Source organism: Schistocerca cancellata, chromosome 2 (assembly GCF_023864275.1).
Source record: "Schistocerca cancellata isolate TAMUIC-IGC-003103 chromosome 2, iqSchCanc2.1, whole genome shotgun sequence".
In the NCBI taxonomy this organism is placed as follows: domain Eukaryota; kingdom Metazoa; phylum Arthropoda; class Insecta; order Orthoptera; family Acrididae; genus Schistocerca; species Schistocerca cancellata.
The window spans coordinates 418,688,625-418,709,833 of record NC_064627.1 but is presented as its reverse complement, the minus strand read 5'-3'; the positions used below and the strand labels follow the sequence as shown (position 1 = coordinate 418,709,833).

The following is a 21,209-nucleotide window of genomic DNA, read 5'->3' as shown; positions in this document are numbered from 1 at the left end:
GCGTGCCGTCCTTTTTTCACCCTAAGGTAAGTCTTTCCGCTCCCGGGATTGGAATGACTCCTTACCCTCTCCCTTGAGGGGCTTGAATTTGGTGTGTATGTTTGTGTGTATCGACCTGCCAGCGCTTTCGTTTGGTAAGTCACATCATCTTTGTGTTTAGATATATTTTTCCCACGTGGAATGTTTCCCTCTATTATATTCATAATGATATTAACACATTTGTGAGCAAAAGAGGGGTATTTCAGAAATATCAAGAAGAATTATAAGTTTTCTTATTGTTTAACAGAAGCAAATATCATAAAATGTTACACAAATCACATCCAGACAAAAGTGCAATGTGTCCTTCATAATATGAACTTTCATGGATGGTAGGGAGGACTGACAGGTGTTGGTGAAAGCCCACTACACAGCAACTATACTTGAATCAGAATAATGCAAAATGATTGCTGTCCAGCTGTTTATGGTGCTGTTACCATAGCTACAACCTGAGAATGATTTTGGTTACACATCCTGTTCCATTCAACATTGTCAAATCAGGTCCCGAGTTCAAGTCTTGGTCCGGCACACATTTTTAATCTGCCAGGAAGTTTCACTGTCAAATCACTTTACGACTGCAAGCAGAAGCTGCAGATGGTGCTTTCAGCTGGTAAGTTAACAGGTGCTAACCATTTTTGTCGTGAGCTTTGTTCCTCAGAGTGGCGAGTTTACTCTGTGCTACAGAATGTCTCAAGCTTGCAGCAGAAGTGAGCAGAAAAGTATGGTTACTGAATGAAGTTTCAGTGATATGTTCAAGTTTTGCATGGTCAGACACATTAGCTTGCGTGCTCAATGTGCAAATATTTTGAGGAGATACAATGGCGTGGCTGTACTGCCTCCAATGAAGGTAATCACAAAAGAACTCCGCATGCCTTGAAGATAGAAACATGTCATGAATGTTTGTGACAATAAAAACTGCACAGAACAATAAGGGGCTGTTTCGTCCACGGTACAGACACCTGGCAAAAGCAGGAAGACAGGACAATGACTAATGAAATGGACTCGCTGTTTGTCATCACGTATGTAGATATTACAAGAGAAAAGAATATACAACCATAAAAAACTGAGTTATACTTCACGAGGTAGAATTCAGTGGCAGCAAGATTTATTTATTAATAACTGTCAGAGCCCTTGGTCCCAGGCACAAAAAAATAACGGACACAATACTGTAATGGAGTGAAGCGATATCGTAGCATGGCACTGTCAATTTTTAAGTGAAATTGTTAAGCAACCATTTAAAGAAATTGTGTGGCTTGAAGAAACTTGGATAAATGTTGTACATTCTGTAAGAAAAAGACTGGACAGACGGCAGTATATGTGGAAGTACTGCTTCCCTTGGAAAACGACACAAAGCATTACTGTCTTGCAAGCTGGTTTGTGTTTCAGGTTTTCTGTGAGTGGTGACTATCCTACTTCCATAAATCTTGTTAACGGATACCCCTCCGCACAAGTATGACATACTGTATGTACAATGAAGTGATTTGTAGTTACTTATGGAATTTATATTATTTTAATGTTGTTAGTTACTGCATTCTGAGGAAGGAAACACCCATTTGAGCACCCCTTTCATATCCAACAGGCCAACTAAACATGAAGCATACAGATAATTGTAAAAGACAGTGCACACCCAGTTACTTCTGTCAAGATATACAAATAACAGGAAAACAGTGTTATTTTATAAGCAAGAAGGATATTATAATCCTTTATACTGCATGTCAACAGGGTGTGTGAGAAGATAGTACAGAACCGCACACCTGTTGCTGCTAGAGCCACACTACACACTCACACACCAGCAAACATCACCCCCTTCCACGTTCAGTTGTGCTTAATCACTTTGTAATTCTGATCCAGGTATAGAACTTCTATGTGGATGATGCCATGTATGATGGGCACATTTGTCACCAAATAACAAGAGAATATCAACTGAAATTTCAAATTAAGTTCATAAGCAACAAGACATGTTTGGTATCAAATAATATTTACTTAACATTTCTGCTAGTTAATAAAAATGAAGATTGCAAAATTATGACTATAAACTAAAGTTTGTAAGCAAATACCATTTCATTTGGTCTTTCAAAATAGACAATTGAAATGAAATGTCGTGTGGCGAGGGCCTCCCGTCGGGTAGACCGTTCATCTGGTGCAAGTCTTTCGATTTGACGCCATTTCGGCGACTTGCACGTCGATGGGGATGAAATGATGATGATGAGGACAACACAACACCCAGTCCCTGAGCGGAGAAAATCTCCGACCCAGCCGGGAATCGAATCCGGGCCCTTTGGATTGACAGTCTGTCGCGCTGACGACTCAGCTACCGGGGGCGGACAAAATAGACAATTCATACACCCACATCATTATTTACGTAAGAGAACCATTGACGTCAAAAAGAGACTAATATACAAAGTTAGCAGCCATTTTATTCATTGCCACTCGCTTGCTCCTACTTTTCCTTCAAGAACTCAATAACTTACTCGAAATAAAGGCATCACAATTTTGTTTATGGCACTTGGCCTAAGTGAGCAATTAAAAATTCTGATAATGCAGCCCTTCTTAGAGCTGTGTATTTTAAGGAGTATATTTTTCAGTTATACAACTTCAGGAACTACCTGGCTGAATGACTGTGGAAATAAATAATTGTATTTTGATTATATCTGCATTATTTCTATGTCACATTTCTTGATAGTTACTCTAATTTTTCACCCTTTTAACAATATGCTCTAAGTTAATATTACTTGTATCCTTTTTCTTTCAGTGTGAATGCTGGTGTGTCCAATGGCAATATTTCACTCTCAACACAAAGTTCTCGCACTTTACGATCTATCACTTTTCCATATTGTGCTCCTGCATCCAAAATAGCAACACGTTCTTGATTATGGGTCCCATTGGCACGGTAGTGCCCCTCTGGACTTGTGTTGTGCATTTCACTTGATGTCCAGCAGCACTGTGGAAAAATTCAAAGCCATTAGTCCCAGGAAACAAAACACTGAAAATTGGTTGCAAAATAATGACAAAAGGTTCTTTCATTGCCACTCAATTAAGTTAGATTCAATTAAAAATGAGATTCAAAGTAACAACAGAGGTACATGTCAGAATCATTCAATTTAGTTAAAGTCATCTTCCCTGCTACGCATGTGAATAGGAAAGCACAACAATAGAACTAAACACATTAGAAAACTATATTTTAAAATTAAGAAACTACAACTCTGAAGAATAATGTTTCCACTGAAATCTTACATGCATACACACTTCATTCTTCCTAAGACTGCAGTTGGCAGGTAAACTGATCATGAAATAGTGCTAGACTCCAAGCCACACTATTTTATAAAAATTATTTTACACACACACACATACTCACAAATTGCATTAGCTAGGGCTGTTTTATAAAATTTGTATCTAACACCACTGCCTACACATACTGCCATCAGGCCTACTGAGTGCCAAGCACTTGCTGTGTGTGTGTGCGCACACACTGAACTATATTTAGACCAATGAAGGAAGGGAGAGGGTGGAGGGGGAGGGAGGGGTGGAGGGTGGAGGGGGAGGAAGGGTGGAGGGTGGAGGGGGAGGGAGGGAGGGGGGAGAGGAGAGAGGGAGAGAGAGAGAGAGAGAGAGAGAGAGAGAGAGAGAGAGAGAGAGAGAGAGGTGCTGTCTTTGGTACAGCTGAGCCCCATGTTTTCTCCATGTGGTGGTGCGATGGGATCAAATATCAAATTAGTGCGTTTAGTGTTTCCGTACAATTGGTAGCTTCAAGTGACTCATGTTGTCTTCATTCCAAAACATGTTCATAGTGTTATGTTACATAAAAGCCATTGTATCATTGTTATTGTTTAGTAGGAAGATTCATTTGCAGCTGCATTCCCCTTCTCTAAGTGAAGCCCAACAATTATACTGTATAAATTTACTGTCTATATTAAACCAGATTGCAACCTATTCCCACTTACTTCAACTACCTCATGTTTTACGTGATTGAGAGCCACAAAACTACTCAGGTACAATTTCACTGGCATAATTAATTCACATCACTATGAAACTGTTGCAAATGCAGGCAAACCTGTAGAACACCAAAAGGCAAGAACCAACAGATGACCCTCATCAGAACCAACTGTAAAACACTCCTCACAAATCAGCGGAAAGACCCATTAATGTTTGATTATAGCAAAGAACATCACTAAAAATAGTTACAATCATTAGCAACTGGGATTGTGTATCTAGAAAAGTGTAAGATGAAATGATCACATGACTAGTAGTAAAAAAGGCATAAGCCAGATCTGTTGCAAGAACCAAAACAAAATGTGATTCATCCTGGAAGGACGCAGCTTTCTATACTAGATCTACCAGTGTATATCATCAGCTGGGGACCTCTATCGAGTAAGATAAATAGAAGAGTTAAAAATAATTTGCACACAAATCACATCCTACACATACAGAAGCTCTTTCAGTCAAGGTCTCACTTACAGAAACAATATGAAATCATTTTAGGTAAGACCATAACTATGGGGTCAAAAACTATGAACTTTGAAGCCTACAGCTGCTAAATTAGCTTTAGAAACTTTTGGTGGATGTGATGTAGAGCTGCCATGATGAAGAAAGGAACTGCCACATCTTGGTCTTGGGCATATAGTTTAGAAGGGATCCTTATATCCCATGCTACAACACTGCAACCAAGAGTCTCAGCCTGTAACAGGAGCAGTACCACTCTCATACACACATTTCTTATTTTGTAGCTCTGAGGGGAAATCACAGAACTGAGCCAAGGTTCCATATTTCTAAAAGTGAGAAGCACTAGTTTTGAAGGGCAGGAAAACAGTGGCCCAGTACCTGAGTAGTTTTGTGGCTCTCAATCACGTACAACACACACACACACACACACACACACACACACACACACACTTCTATGCAGCCCATTCATCTGCACCTTTGTCAAGAACTGGTGTACCCACAACCAACTTCTCCCACTATCATGGAGACTCACAGAATTATATAGTTATCTAGTAATATGCCACAGACTAATAACCTTCCACCACTTTCTGTGCTGCAACTACCTTCCTTTCAGTGACCACTGACTGTTGTTGTCACAGAACATCTTGGAGGCGCACTTTAATCCTCAGAAGCTCATGCACACGGTACAAAGAAATGTGCATAATTTTCTCCAAGCACTCCTGATATTTCTCAAAATCAATTATACCCTTTCCACACTGAAGAGAAATTGTGCTGCTTGGCTGCTTTCCACAATTTTTCTTCTACTGGGACACATCAGACAGCAAATGATCAAGATCTGTATTATAACTTAAATGAACTTCAGCTTGAGGCTACAACGTATATATAGGGTGCCCGAGAAGAAACAGTCAATATTCAGGGATTTGACAGGAACAATCATTCAAACCAAAGTGTGCTCTAAAATGTACACCTAAGGAACTATGAGTACTTTCTCAGTAAAAATGACATGTTACACAGTAACGAGGATGAACAAGTCCTCACAGCACCTAAGGTATGCATTTTAGAGTCCATGTTACTAGACTTCTATGCTCTGTATGATTGTTTCTATCATATCCCTACATACTGACCATTCCTCCTGGAACACCCTCTATAGACAGAACTAAACAAACCTAAATTACGATCATCCATATGGGGATCTAACTGCCAAATATTCCCTCCCTTCACATTTAATATTAAAAATTACCAATAGATAAATTGCACAACAAACTGCTGCCATGCTTTTTCTGTTGCTGTTGGTTTGGAATCATACTTTACTGTCAGCTTGTTCCAAAGAGATTTCATTTTGTAAACAGTCTTTTGTGCTTTTGTCTTGTTTCAAAATATCCCCAAGAAACTGCTAAACCACTGATAGTTCTTTTTTTCACTAAACTTCTCTTTATATTTTTAGAAAGTTTAGATACGTTTTTGGTTCTCCCAAAACATTGGAGTTCTTACTTCTTGTGTGTTAAATTCTGAAGGTATTCTTGTACTGTTTGTGATATCGAATGCCACATATACATAACTGCTAACTAATGTAAATTATTCCAATGAAATGCACCGAAGTGTGATTGGAAACATTGTGAAAGCTTTTACTTGTTTTGCTGATGTAACAGGCAGGGCAGCATTGCAACACTCTCTAAATATGCCATTGTTTACTTGGGCAGTAGCTGTAACCCGTGATCTAGGGAGTAGCATCTTTGATTAGTAATCAAAATGTCTCGGGTCCTCAATTCGTCCCAGCCAAAGCATAAATTTTGAATAAAATCATCAGCAAAAGTGGAAAAGGGCTTTCGGCATGAAGAGCCACCCTCATTCCGCCCATGGTCTTGTCAAAGAGAGTGGGTGTGCGGACAGTGTTTCAGGTCAACTTCTTGCCACTGGGGTGGGAAACTGATGCTTAAAGATGGAAGAATCACCAATGATCAACAGCATGAAGATGCAGAAGGCATTACAAACTACTGCATTGAAAGTACAAAATTTGCATCCACAGGACATGTGACAATCTCGACGCTGGCAAAAAAACTCCACATTAGTCACCCATTCAGATCTCTGAGGGTAACTGCCAAGGAGGAGTGACCACAAGAACATGACTGAGTAGCCAGCAAATGAGTCAGCGCATGGAATGTCAATGGTGGGTAGCTAGAAAATCTTAAATGGGATATGCAAAGGCTCAATCTAGATATAGTGGGGGCCACTGAAGTGAAATGGAAAGATAAGGCACAGTAAATGCTACAACAGGAATAGGATTCATTGTGAACAGGACAGTAGTGCAGAGAGTGAGCTACTGTGAACAGTATTATTCTCCTCAGACACAGCAGGAAACCAATGTCAACAACAATGGTTCAGGTATACATGCCGACATCACAAGCAGAAGATGAAGAAATAGCGAACATGTATGACAATATCTAATGCATAATCCACTACATAAAGGGAGATAAAAATCTAATAAACTTGGATGACGATCATGGTAATATGAGAAGGAAAAGAGGTGGTGCTATACTAGGAAAATGCCTGGAGACATGGGTAGATTCCAGATGGATTATATCATGGTCAGATAGAAAATTCCAAACAGATACTGACACTACATGGGCTGCAATAACAAATACTACAGTGGACAGTTCGATTGAAGAGGAATGGACACCTATAAAATGACAATCACTAAAGTTGGACATTCAAATGTAGGTTCAAGAAAGATACTGGCAAAAAAACCTTGGGTAACAGAAGAATTACTCTAAGGCACCTTTCAGTGTACCTCATACAGGGGAACCGCCCTCATCGCAGGGAGGGCGACAGGTTTTGTTGCATTCATGATGTTCCAGGCAGAGTGTCAACTTGGAGGCTGGCCATCTGGCCTCGCCCTTTCATTCTGTGTATGGTAGGTGACCATTCATGCAGCAGGGTCCGAGCACAAGATGGGGACAGAAGTTTGATAGGTATCAGGAGCTCAAGTGTTAGGCATGTTATGAAGCCCCTTAAGGAAATAGCATTATGGGCTGGAAAGAAGTCCAATGTGTGCTCAGTACATCTACCAAAAGGCCTCATCTGAAACATGGAGAAGGCCTTGCCTACGGCTCTTGAAGGTGCAGGGTGCAGTCTTCCGCAAGTTGTGACTCATGTCGGCACCAATGACATCTGTTGCTTTGGTTCTCAGGCCTCACTCAAGGGGAAAAAGCCGAGCTTACAATCTGTAGCATTGTATCAGGGTTGATTGGGGACCCAAAACAGAAAGCTCTGAAATATTTAGCAATGCATAGCAATGTCATAGGAAAAGGAGTTCACTGCAGTTGACAAAAACATTGTCTATCGAGTTCAATGCTGACTAAACCTGTGAAGCTATATGGACATGACTAACAAGCCTAGATGAACTCAAGTTAATTATTCAATGTTTTTACCAACCACCTGATTTTGCATGACAGTTCTGGAGTCATTTAAAGAAAGTCTATGCTCAATAGCGAGCTCATGCAATATTAGTTGGAGGCAACTTTAACCCAATGAGTATAGAACAGGACGTCTACGGAATCATTGCAGGTGATATGGACAGAGTCTTGTGAATACTGTCTTGAGTAGCTAGGTCAACATCCCACACACAATGGAAATACTTTAGACCTTGTAACTACAAACAAGACTAACTTTATTGATTAGTGATCATGATGATATTGCGATGATGGTTAAAAACTCCATCAAGAAGGCTAATGAGTATTTTTGCTAGTAAGTGCAGACAGGCAGTTGTTACTATCCCACTGAAGACAATGAATGGACATTATTTAGTTATAATATGACGGGTGTAGAACAATTACCAAGTTTAAACTAATTGTGAAGTGCAGTCTGGAGAAGTAAGTGCTGGGTAACTAAATTAAGGGCAGAAATGACATCATTAATTGATCATAAAATTCTGAAAATGGTGAGGAAGCAGAGACTGTTGCATTCTTCACTTAAAAAATAAATAAAATAAATAAAAAAATGCACAAATGATGGCAGGCACGATAGTAGAATTTTGTGAGCCAATAAAAAGATTTATGTATAAAGCGTACAACAACTTCCACCATCATACCTTAGAAAAACATGTTGCCGAGAACACAAGAAAAGTCTGGTCCTACATACAATCGCCAAGCAGATCAAACAAAGGCTCCTATCGAGTCAAACATTGACCACAACAGAGGACAGCAAAAGGAAAGCAGATTTTTTTTAAGTTTCACCTTTAAGAAATTACTTGCAAACAGGGTTCATACTAACGAACTGTTGTTCGACTGCTGCACAGACTCCTGTATGAATCACTCCTGGCTTAGAGAAGCAACTCAAAGAAAGTCACTAGGTCCAGAAAGAAACCCAATTCAGTTTTAGAGACAGTACTCTAGGGTATTGGCCCCTTACTTAGTTTACATTTACCATGAATCTCTCATCCAAAATGAAGTTCCAAGTTACCAGAAAATAGAGCAGGTGACTCCAGTATATAAGAAGGGTAAAAGAATGCAAAATTACAGATCAACACCCTTCACATCATTCAAAATTCTTTAACATACTGTGAATTCTAATACATTAAATTCCCTTGGGAGAGAAAAGAAGATTATGATGATGATGTGGTGAGGGTGCACAACATCAATGTCTTTAGTGCAAGCCTAACAAGATGAATGTGAGTGAAGGTCATAAAATTATTAAACTAGGAACTGCATACAGAAAGAGTGCCCCAAAAACTTAAGTATGCACATAAGCTCGTGCTCTCTCCCACCCACACACACACACACACACACACACACACACACACACACAAAAGTCACATCGTCAGATGTAATACACAGTAATAATGGGGGGAAAAAAAAGAAAAAGAAAATGAAAATTACAGAGGATGACAGAAACCTACAGCTGGCTGGTCACTGGAATAAAAAGGTATGAGCCATCCACTCTACAACACACAAATCTCCAGCCTGAAAACTCTGGTCAGAATCCAGACTCATCACAAAATTACAAAAGCTTGAACACAGTTGTCTTGTTATCCGCTAAAATATATGTACATCCCACCTAAACTGGCTTCTGCCTGTTTATCACAAAACAAAATGCACTCAGTTAAAATTTGACCTACAGTGTTTCACAATTCGAATATAATGAATTTCACTGGAATGTAAAAGCTTAAGTCCACAAATCAGCACGGATTTATAAAGTCTCACTTGTGCGAAATTCAGCTTGTCCTTTTCTCACATATCCTGGGAACCATGGATGAAGGGCAACAGGCAGGTTTTGTATTCCTAGAATTGAAGAAAGCATTTGATACAATGCCCCACTGCAGACTAACAGAGGTCTTAGCATACAGATTATGTTTCCTGACCGGCAAGTGGCTCAAATGCTTAATAAGTAATACAACCCAGAACATTGACTTCAATGGTGAATGCTCATCAGAGATTAGGGTATCACCAGGAGTGACAAAAGAAAGTGTTGTAGGACCGCTTTTTATTTGCTGTATTGATTGGACAGCATGAGCAGCAGTGTGTGGTTGCGAACTGATGAAGTAGTGGTGTATGGTAAAGTGTTGTCATTAAGGCCGGTATTACACTATCAAATTTCTTTGTCAAAGATTTGATCAAAGATGTGATCCAATATTCCGTCCAATATATTTGACAAAGATCTTTGACGTAGCGCTAGAGGGGGTATTACACTGTCATCAAATTTTTCGTCAAAGTCCAAGATGGCTGACAACAACTTGTTATTAACCGCAGCAGTTCTACGTACTCCAATTGCATTGTGTGCACATGCGGAAAAGAAGTGGGGGAAAAAATGGAACCATACATACGAGGTTGACAGTCTTAAAAGTCCTGGGATTACAACTTGATAATAAATTCAGTTGGGAGGAGCACACCACAGAACTGCAGAAAGGCCTTAACAAATCTGTATTTGCAATTCGAGTGTTAGCAGACATAGACAACATAAAAATGAAAAAGCTTGCATACTTTCATTCCATAATGTCATATGGGATAATATTTTGGGGTAAATCTTGAAGTCAAACAAGTTTTCAAGGTCCAAAAGCGTGTAATACGTATTATTTGTGGAGTAAATTCACGGACCTCCTGCAGAAACCTCTTCAAAGAACTGGGTATACTAACTACTGCCTCTCAGTATATTTACTTCTTAATGAAATTTGTCGTAAATAATATATCTCTTTTTCCAACAAACAACTCAGTTCACACATACAATACCAGGAACAAAAATGATCTGCACAAGGACTTAAAAGCACTTACTTTAGTTCAAAAAGGGGTCCACTACTCAGGAACACTCATCTTCAATAATTTGCCAGGAAACATAAAAAATTTAGTTAGAAGTAAAGATCAGTTTGAAAGGAGCCTGAAAGACTTACTACTGGCTAACTCTACTCCATTGGCGAAATTTTTAATAGAAACAAATGATGTATTGTATTTATTCATACTATTAGTATTGTTATTTCAGCTTTAAAAAAAATCGACATGTTCCATATCCACGAGGCTCTCCTCAGCACGGATCTATGGAACAAAAAAGTAATCTAATCTGGGTGAAGCCGTGGGTTTTACGACGACACGATAAAAGCATTCAACAAAACTTGTTACGTGAGCTTACAGTGGAAGACGTCAAATCGTACATCAATTACTTAAGAATGGATGAGCATACATTTCTGTATGTGCTCAATGAAGTGTATCCTCATATCACAAAGCACAATATTCACTTAAGAACTGCTACATCTTCAGAAGACAGGCTCACTATAACACTCCGACTCCTTGCTACAGGAGAGGGTTATGTTATGTTAGGTTAGGTTAGGTTAGGTTAGGTTAGGTTAGGTCTCCAATCTTCTTAATCTATTTTTGTATTCAGGGTGCCTCACGTTGTAAAGCGCCTCATCAGCTTCAGACATCTCTATTAATTTTGTAGTTGTCGGCACACACCAATTGTATTTACCGGCAATGGTTATAAAAACACTACACACGACAGTACGCTGCAGCGATGCTAGCGCTCCATGTGGTAACATGTCACATTGCAGTGAACAGAAGACAAGCGGTTTCTTTGATCAAATATACGGCGAGGCCCTAGATTTGATCAAATATTGGACGACATTTGACAAAGTCCCTATTACACTATCAAATATCTTTGACAAAGATATTGGACAAAATGGTTCAAACGGCTCTGAGCACTATGGGACTTAACATCTATGGTCATCAGTCCCCTAGAACTTAGAACTACTTAAACCTAACTAACCTAAGGACATCACACAACACCCAGCCATAACGAGGCAGAGAAAATCCCAAGAAATTTGATAGTGTAATACCGGCCTAAGCAACAACAGGATGAGACAAGATGACAGACAAAATTTCTAGTTGGTGTGTTGAATGGTTGCTTGCTGTATATATAGGAAAAATGTAGGGTAATACAAATAATAAGAAAAACAATATCATAGTATTCAAATACAGCATTAATAGTATGCTGTCTCACAGTCTGATTAATTAGATATCTAAGTGTAATGTTGTGAAGTAATATGAAATGGAAAGAGCACATAAGAACAGTAGTGGGGAAGACAGATGTTTGGCTTTGGTTCATTAGGAGAATGTCAGGAAAGTGTAGCTAATCCAGAAAAGACATACCATACAGAACACTCGTGCAACCCATTCTTGAGTACTGCTGATGTGTATGGGATTCCCACCAAGTCAGATTAAAGGAAAACATCCAAGCCATTCTGAGGTGTGATGCTAAATTTGTTACCGGTAGGTTCAATCAGCAAATAAGTATTACAGAGATGCTTCGCGAACTCAAATGGGAATCCCTAGAGGGAAAATCACATTCCTGTCGCAGAACACTGTTGAGAAAATGCAAAGAACTAGTATTTAAAGCTGACTGAAGAATGATTCTACTATCACCAAGATATATTTTGTGTATGGATCAAGAGAGATTAGGGCTCATACAGAGGCACATAGGTAGTCTCTTTTCCCTTACTCTGTTTGTGAGCAGAACAAGAAAGGAAGTGACTAGCAACGGCACAAAGTACCTTCTGGCACGCATCGGCTGGTGGCCTGGAGAGTACATATGTAGATGAGGATAACCGACAAACAACTGAAGTACAAAAATGCTCAGGGAAATTCAAGAAAAACAGAAATACATCACTTAGAAATGAAATAAACAGGAAGTGCAGGGGAAGCCAAAGCAACATGGCTGCAGGAAAATGTGAAGAAATCTAAACAGAAATAGTCATCAGAAGAGCTGATTCAGAGTATAGAAAAGTCAAAACAGCTTTTGATGAAATGAAAAGCAAGGGTGTCAACACTGAAAGTGCAATGGGGATGCCACTCTTCAACATAGCAGGGAGATCAGATATGACATGATTAACGAAGAAATTAGAGTCAGAGTTAAATGAGCTTTGGAAGACAATTTCTGAAATCGTTGGAGAAAGCGGAAACCAAACAACTGTTCAAGTTGGTGTTTAGAATCCATAGGTCTTGGAACATACCATCAGGCTTGGAAATACGTCATCGACACATTCTTGAAGATAGCAAGGGCAGATAAGTGCAACAACTATTGCACTATCAACCTAACAGCTCATGCATCTATGTTGCTGGTGGGTGGGGGGTGGGGGGGAACCACTATACACACGAATAAAAAAGAAAACTGAGGAGTTGTTAGATGATCAGTTTGGCTTAGGAGATGTAAAGGCATCAAAGGTGGTTCTGACATTGCAAAGGACTTTTTGACAATGTTGACTGGTGCAAGATGTTCGAAATCCTGAGAAAAATAGGAGGAAGCCGCAAAGAAATACGTACAAGAACCAAGAGGAGGCAATAAGATGGGGAAAATGAAGAATAAATTGCTCAGATTAAAAAAGGTGTAAGGCAAGGAAGCATTCTTTCACCCCTAATGTTCAGTCTATACACAGAAGAAGCAATGGCAGAAATAAAAGAAAGGCTCAAAAGTACAATTAAAACTCAGGGTGAAAGGGTATCAACAATAAAACTGGCTGGTGGCATTGCTATTCTCAATGAAAGTGAAGAACAATTACAAAACCTGTTGAATGGAATTAAGTTCAATGAGCACAGAGTATGGATTGAGAGAAACCAAACACGAAAGTAATGAGAATTAGCAGAAATGAGATGGCAATAAACTTAACAACAAAATTTGTGACCACAGAGTACAGGAAATTAAGGAATTCTGCTAGCTTTGAAGCAAAACAGCACATACTGGTGGAAGCATGGATGACATAAAAGCACACTAGCACAAGAAAAGAGGACATTTCTTCCCAAGAAAAGTCTTCTACTATTAAACATTCGCATTAATTTGAGGAAGGATTTTCTAATAATGTACATTTGGGACTCAATTTTGTATGGTAGTGCATCATGGACAATGGGAAACCTACAACAGAAGAGAATCGAAGCATTTGAGACGCAGTGGTGTGGCAGAAGAATGTTGAAAATCAGGTGGAGTAATAAGATAAGGAATGAGGTGGTTCTCTGCAGAATTGCCCAGTCAGATGATGTAATTTTTTTTCTTTTAAAAAAGAACCTCCGCATATCAAATATGTGCATTCATACATGTGGTAGTGATAATTAACTCTGTTTATACAAGAACTGCATCAATGATTTATCAGGATAGAAACAGTAGCCCATTTCCTCGCACTGTTTTAATCCATATTCCATTTCTGGCATGAAACAGATAGTCCCACATCTCATCCATAGTAATGAACTGGCACATAAAAATAGTTGTATTATTTTTCAAATGGCCTAAAAATGTTGGGGAATTCATTTTCACATTTACTTTTGATCAGAAAAATAATTCAGAATGTATCTTGCACACAGCATTCTCACAGTCGATTCGTCAACTAAAATATGGCATCCACTTTTTTTTCTGTTGTACAGATAGCATCAACTGTTCGACATACCTGTAATTCAATACTATACTGTGCACTCTCTTTGTTTTATTTATGGTTATTGTATGATGACAATGATGATGATGACTGATGAGGTTTTCAAGGGCTTTCATAATAATAGGCCAACAGAAGAAATTTGTGAGGAATGTGAACAGAGTGCTGCTTTTGCAAGAAATGACTTTTGGAGAACAGTGAACAGAATCAATAAAAGAAGATGCAGAACACGCCCAGGTGGAGGTATAGCAGTGAGAGGGACTGTGCAGCCAAAGGTTTTTCCAGAATAAGAGACGCATCCCGAAACTCCCTTTCTGTCTCTCCATTTGCACTGACACTAGGAGAGAATATCATAAAAAAGAGAAGTCATCAGTACAATGTGAGTGGTAAGATCAAACAACAGAGATTTCATGTATAGGAGAGGGCGGGAGAGAGATTTGGACTTCAGATGTGCCTCCCCCCCCCCCCCCCCACTTGCAAAACAAGGAGGATGTGTCACCTCCCCACTCCACCCCGTGAGTCATCTACTAAAGTGGATTCTTTAAATCAAATGGAAATACTCATTTTCCCTTACGAAGATTGAAACACAAGCTGCTTTTGTTATACTGTCAGACAGGATCTGTTGCAATTCAGTGTTATATGTGGATACTTTCTGAAAATGTGTTGTGAATAGAGATAGTGGTAAACAAGTCATAAAATAAAATGTCATGCCTGATGCTGTAGTTTTGCTGCATGAACAGCAAAAACATAGTAAGCAATGAACTTTTTTTTTCTTTCATCATTTTGCGTTTGGAAGCGGTGGGGTGGGGAGGGGGTTACTGAGAAAAACTTTCAAAAAGCTTTAAAATTACATGTAAAGCTTCTTGAAAGCTGTTAAGTGCTCTCATTCTCAAATACTGAATGAATAGTGTGGGCAATTTGCACACCATGAGTTATGCTCCTCAAAAAATGTACACGGGTTCTAACTTTAATACTATCTGTATTGTGTTAAATCTTTTAACATAAGACTGTACCTCTTTTCTTGTGAAGGTCACATAAAAGTTCTTGAAAGCTGGGCGCCACAGGGTAAGTCGATGAGTAATTTTGTCCCCTTCAAACTACTGTGGAGGTTACTGCACAGGAGAATATCTGCGATAGGTTGAGGCTTTACATGTGTGAGAGCTCTGTGTACTGCTATTAACGCCACTGTGTACATGCTGCATACAGTAGAATGAGAAACTTTTTCATAAACATTTTTGTAGAAAAATGTACATCCTACTTTCTCATTATTTATGGAGCCATTGGTACTACACGATCAGCAGTGTTAATGTCAACCACACATAATGCTGTCATCGTGCCACACCGACATCAGCTGGATATAGTAACTTCAGGCTTGCTGCCATAGGACACTTTGCTGGGTGCAGAATCTCCATCACTCGCTGCGAGATTGACAGGTGGCACTAAGTATGCAAACAGCGGTGGCTGCTAAAGGCCACACTCCTAACATAGCAAAAGGTATTCATCCATGCCTCATTAGTTTGTGCATGTGGAAAACTGGGGAGGGGGTGGGGGAGGTGGATGGGGGAAGACACAGCATCGAGATAGTCATACTTGCTCGCAATCATCACTATACCAGAAGCTACAAATCAGTAAGCCAAGAATATTATACAGTTAGATGTACAACAGACAGTTCAGTAGAGAAACATAAGTATTTTCTGGTACAGCTTTAGAGGAGTAAGTTTCCCAACTGATTTTTCACAGGGACCATCTAGGTAGAATGCCAATGGGCATTGAATACAGTACTGATAACATAACTGGTTACGGTCACTGTCAGGAAAATCACTGATGGGCACACCATTTAAATGGTGTAACAATTCTTCCATCTCCTGGTAGGAGGCAGCTCTGTCTAGCAGGAGGTGTAAGTTTCAAATCATTACTAGTGTACACAGTTGGATTTCAACAGCTACAGCCTCGAGTATTGTGTTCAGAAGTACCTGCTCACTGAAAGTAACAATGTGCAAATGCCTCCTGAATCCCTCATTGCCTTAGTTTGACTGTTACTAAAACATGATAGTTTCTCACTGTAGGCAGGTGACGTCCAATCACCATGATTTTTGCAGTTAAACACATATGGATGAAAATAAGAGTATCACCTGAACTGAGTTCAGCAAGGAGACTGTAATAGTCATTACAATTTCATTCTATCATCATTAAAGGAGGAAGTTTAAGGGCAGCAGAAGTTAAAAGGGTTTTGTTTAAGCCACTATTCCTTCCCCGGTTTCCTGTACCAATAGTGTAATTATTACTTACAGCTACACTAGTCATTCTGCAGGAAGAAGATTCAACTTTGGCAGTGCAATCAAGGGAAGTTTTTCATTTGCGTCTCGTCTTTTTCTCCTGTTTCTTTAGATGATTTTAGTTCTTGTGGGGACCTGTTGGGTGTGCATTTGAATAGGAGGATGATTGGGCTGTTTAAAGTCCAATGCTCTTACTCCTTTCTCCCACTGACTGTTATTTGTGTGCGTCAGTTAAAATACAGGATGTCCCAGGGGCTGTCCCACTCCAGCAACATTGTACATGGATGGAAAAATCATGGCTGCATCCCACAGTATAGGTTGTGTTGCTCCAAATTTTTTTCCAGCCTTTGAAGTACGACAGATGATCAAATGTCATATTTCTGTGTGTACCTTTCCTTTTTAAAGAAAGTCAGGCAAACTTGCAACAAGAGACTCTGGTGGTCTAAGCAGTTTGCGCGCAGTGAAGGTAGTTCCAAAGAGCAACCACAGTGCCAAAGAGCAACCACAGTGCAGAGTTCTGTCATTGTTAGCAAAAACATGTTCCAAAGTACAATGTGACCTATCAGAAACTTCAGAAGCACCTTGTGGGTGGTGGGAAGTAAGTCTTGACTTCAGACAAGAAGTCTGAAGTCAAGACAACCTGCCACCATCATAGTTCAGTTGAGCATCATGTGTGTTCCGTGTTAGACCTGTTGGATGACGTGGTTGTTTAGTGTGTTGGTTCTGAACTGAGAACAGGAAAATGAACTAGCAAAGGATCAATTTAGAGTTTTGTTTTAAGTTTGGCAAGACACTGAAAGAAACACACACAATGCTAGTACATGTTTGTGGGGATCAAGCACTGTCCGTGAAGTGTGTGTACGAGTGGTTCATCCCCGTAGCAGATGACCAGTGACTGCCATAAGTGATGAAAACATTGAGAAAGTGAGGACATTAATCATGAATAACCACCGATTAACTGTGTGCTTGACAGCGGATGAACTGCAGATTAACCGTGAATCTGTGCAAGAGATCCTTACCCAGTAGTTAGGGAAGAGACAAACGTGTTGTATTGTGCCACATCACTTGACTGACGGTCAGAAGCATGCACGTTTAGAGGCTTCACAGGATTTTGTCGAAAACGGTGGATGCTACACCCAATTTCTCGAATCGTATTGTCACTGAGGATGAAACCTGGTGTCTCTGGTACAGCCCTGAAACAAAACGGCAAAGCATGGAATGGCGTTCTCCGACATCACCTCGTCGGAAAAATGTCAAAGCCGAAAAATCATGCATCAAAACAATGCTCATCACGTTTTTTGATATTCAAGGCATTATCCACAAGGAATTTCTACCTCAGGGAACAACATTGAGCATTGCACGATAAGTTGAAATTCTGACCAGTTTCATGCAACATCCATGCAGAGCACGACCCTAGTACCCACAACAAGGTTTCCGTGTTTTTTGCTAACGACAATGCTCGCCCACACACAGCCAATATCGTCAAACATTTCCTGGCAAAAGACAGGGTGGTGCAACTTGAGCATCCACCATATTCGCCAGATCTCAACCCTCCAGACTTCTCCCTATACCCTTGACTTAAACTTGCTTTGAAAGGAAAGAGATTTGACGATATTCCTGGCATCCAACGAAATGTGACACGGCTTTTGAACACCATCTCAAAGGAAGACTTTTTGCGAAGTTTCTAGGCCACGTATCGCAGAACTCAGCAATGCATAGTTATGGGAGGTGACTATTTCAATGTACAGCAAGGTAACTAGTTCATAGTTCATCTACGTTAATGTTACAGGGCTATTCACCAAACTTTGTCAGAGGTTGTATTCAGGCATTTATAAGGGGTAATGCTTAGAAGAAGCTCAGAGTGTTTGAGCTTGTGTTTTAGTTACTGCTTTCATCAATAAGGATCTATTTCACATTTTTTTCTATAACAGCTGCTTTGCCAAACTTATCTCTGATGTCCTCCCCCCCCCCCCCCCAATCCCCAAAAAAAAGCCATATATTTCACTGTCATGAAGGAATCACCATCTCTCCTAGTGTAAACTACATATTGAGCAAACTGTCTGATTCCTCTTTTCCTAAAGTGTCCCTTGTCCCACAGTGTGGCTATGGAAACTGAAGGCTGAGGCATCCCGAGCAGTTCTACAAGCCCATTATATGGTGAAGTTGAATCCTTTTAATTTGTTATGCGTCCACCATGACACCACTACTCTTCAGCTTATGTGGGGAGGTGACAGTTCAGGCATCATTCATGTGAGCCCTGCAGTGTCAGGGGGCTACAGTAGAAAGAGTGCATGATGACCCCCCACCATATTGGACTGACTACTGCATTAGATTTTTGGCGTTGAGTATTGTCCTTGTTCTAGGGATACATACCACCTCAATGGTAGACTGAGAAGTTTCTCCACTATCTACTTTTCCTGCCTTGACGCTTCAGAAGACATTTCCTTTACCATGTTTATTATTCTGTTAACTGCCCCTCTCATTTTTGTACGTCTCTCTAAAACCTGCCAAACTGGCTAAGATGGGGTGTGAGATCCACAATGTATGACAAATTTAAGAATTCTGATATAAAAATGATTATGTATTTACTATACCTGACAGCACAAAAACTTTAAAATCTGGCACACAATACAATGAGGATTGCAAGAATATTCTATAATAGAAATAATATGGAGAAAGGGAGACTCATGAATATAAAAGTGGAAGACATCTTTAACATAATCCCCACCCTATCCATCCCCTCCTCTTAATCCCGGAATTGACACTGAATCCTATAATAATAATGTTCAGGACATTAATTTTTGTAAAAATCTTAAACCTGGCTGTGAAACAGCAACTGTGTAACTCAAAATACATTGAAAAATCAGCCAACCAGTTGCAAATAAAGGTTTATTATCCTCTGACCATGGTTTCGATATTTGTAAAAGTATCTTCTTCAGAAGTATTGGCCTTATTACATCCTGTGATGCAACAGGGATCACAAGATAAAATATTTGCATAAGTTACATGTACATTATGTCAGAGACTGAGGCTTACTGTCAAAGGCACATCAGGTGATGTAATGAGGCCAATACTTTCGAAGAAGATATTTTTACAAATATCGAAAATATAGTCAAGGGATAATAAACCTTTATTTGTAGCTGGTTGGCTGATTTTTCAATCTATTATTAATTTTTGTGCCTGACAGCCTAAATACATGAACATGATTCTGACAGGATTTACAAAGTGGTTTCAAACAGGTTTTTGGTGTGGCCCTTACTTCTTACTCAACACTTCCTCCACTGCCCTTCTGGTAATCAACATATACCTACTCACAGGTTTATAGTTCTTTTTTGTGTGTGTGTGTGTGTGTGTGTGTGTGTGTGTGTGTGTGTGTGTGTGTGTGTGTGCGCGCGCGCGTGCGCAGGAGGGGGGGGGGGAGGCAGGGCAGCAAGCGATCATGCATGTGTGCAGGATAGATACGTTACTCAGTTCTCAGTATTATGAAGAGGTATTTCTACCCAAGTTATTCATCACTTAGTATGCTTAGTTACACAAAAAGTACACAATCTGAGGTGGTTAGTTGACCGTGTATCAACAGTTTTCCTTGCACCTGTATTATTTATTGTTATTTTAACTTCATATTGCTATTGATTTTGATATATTCAAAATGAAAATTGTTTGTAAAGGGTAATTATTCTTGTTCTTCCCTGAGAAATTACGCTGTCTATCATCACACTTTTCTACTTATTTGTGTTGCCCTCCACACTTTGGTGACCATACCTGCTACAACTGCATCACAATCACAAATTATAATCTATGCAAACATCCTTAATGGGAGCCAGAACGATCCATCTCCTTCATGTTAATTTTAGCAAATAGAAGGAACATTTTTTCTAATACCATTAAACATATTGCTCTGAAATTTGAACCCCAATTTTTTTAAACGGACGCTTTTTTTTCCTCTAAAATTTTGTACTTATAATGTTTCCTTCATTATGTGTTGCCGCTGCATCATACACTCCAAAATGCAATGTTTTTATCTGTACAAACACTCTTTTGGGAACCCTAATCCAAATTAAATTATTTTCACTTTCATTTGGATTTTGTGTTTCCTCATATAAACACTTTTCCAATAAACTTGGCTGTGACAAATCTCTGAATATGGGCTTAATTAAATCCATTATAGCATTTGGCAAACTGTTTTTATGGGCATATTTCTTTCCTGATAGGTACTTACACCAAGAGTCATCACCTATGGGGCACAGTGCAAGTTGTGGGTGCTCATTTGTTGATACAGTATGAAAAAATAATGCCCATACTGCTCTCCTCATATGCTCAATGCTTCTTGTATTTTGCCTAATTGTACACCCATAATACACCTGCAATCTATCAATTGCTTCATCGGTCAATCTTCCTCTTCCTCCAAGGGTCTTACCACCACTAAGCTTCTGAGATCCTAATGTCTGCTTTAGTTTGCGCAAGCGAGCCCCCATGCATTCCTGCATATGTCCAATGCACTCCTGTTTTTTAATGTGAATTTCATTGCCATAAGGTTTGAGTTCCTCTACAGCTTTATATCC

The 21,209-nt window shown here is 39.5% G+C and overlaps 1 protein-coding gene across 10 annotated transcripts in view; it reads right to left on the bottom strand.

The window, feature by feature from the left end:
* Positions 1 to 21,209, bottom strand: part of LOC126161867 (GMP synthase [glutamine-hydrolyzing]) — a 151,401-nt gene that overhangs the window by 112,990 nt on the left and 17,202 nt on the right. For 5 of the 10 annotated variants that reach the window (XM_049917991.1, XM_049917990.1, XM_049917994.1 and 2 more), the window contains one exon: positions 2,769 to 2,977. In XM_049917991.1, coding sequence (XP_049773948.1) covers positions 2,769 to 2,956 — 188 coding nt within the window. In that variant the 5' untranslated portion in view covers positions 2,957 to 2,977. The other 5 variants (XM_049917992.1, XM_049917993.1, XM_049917989.1 and 2 more) reach the window with 4 other exon arrangements.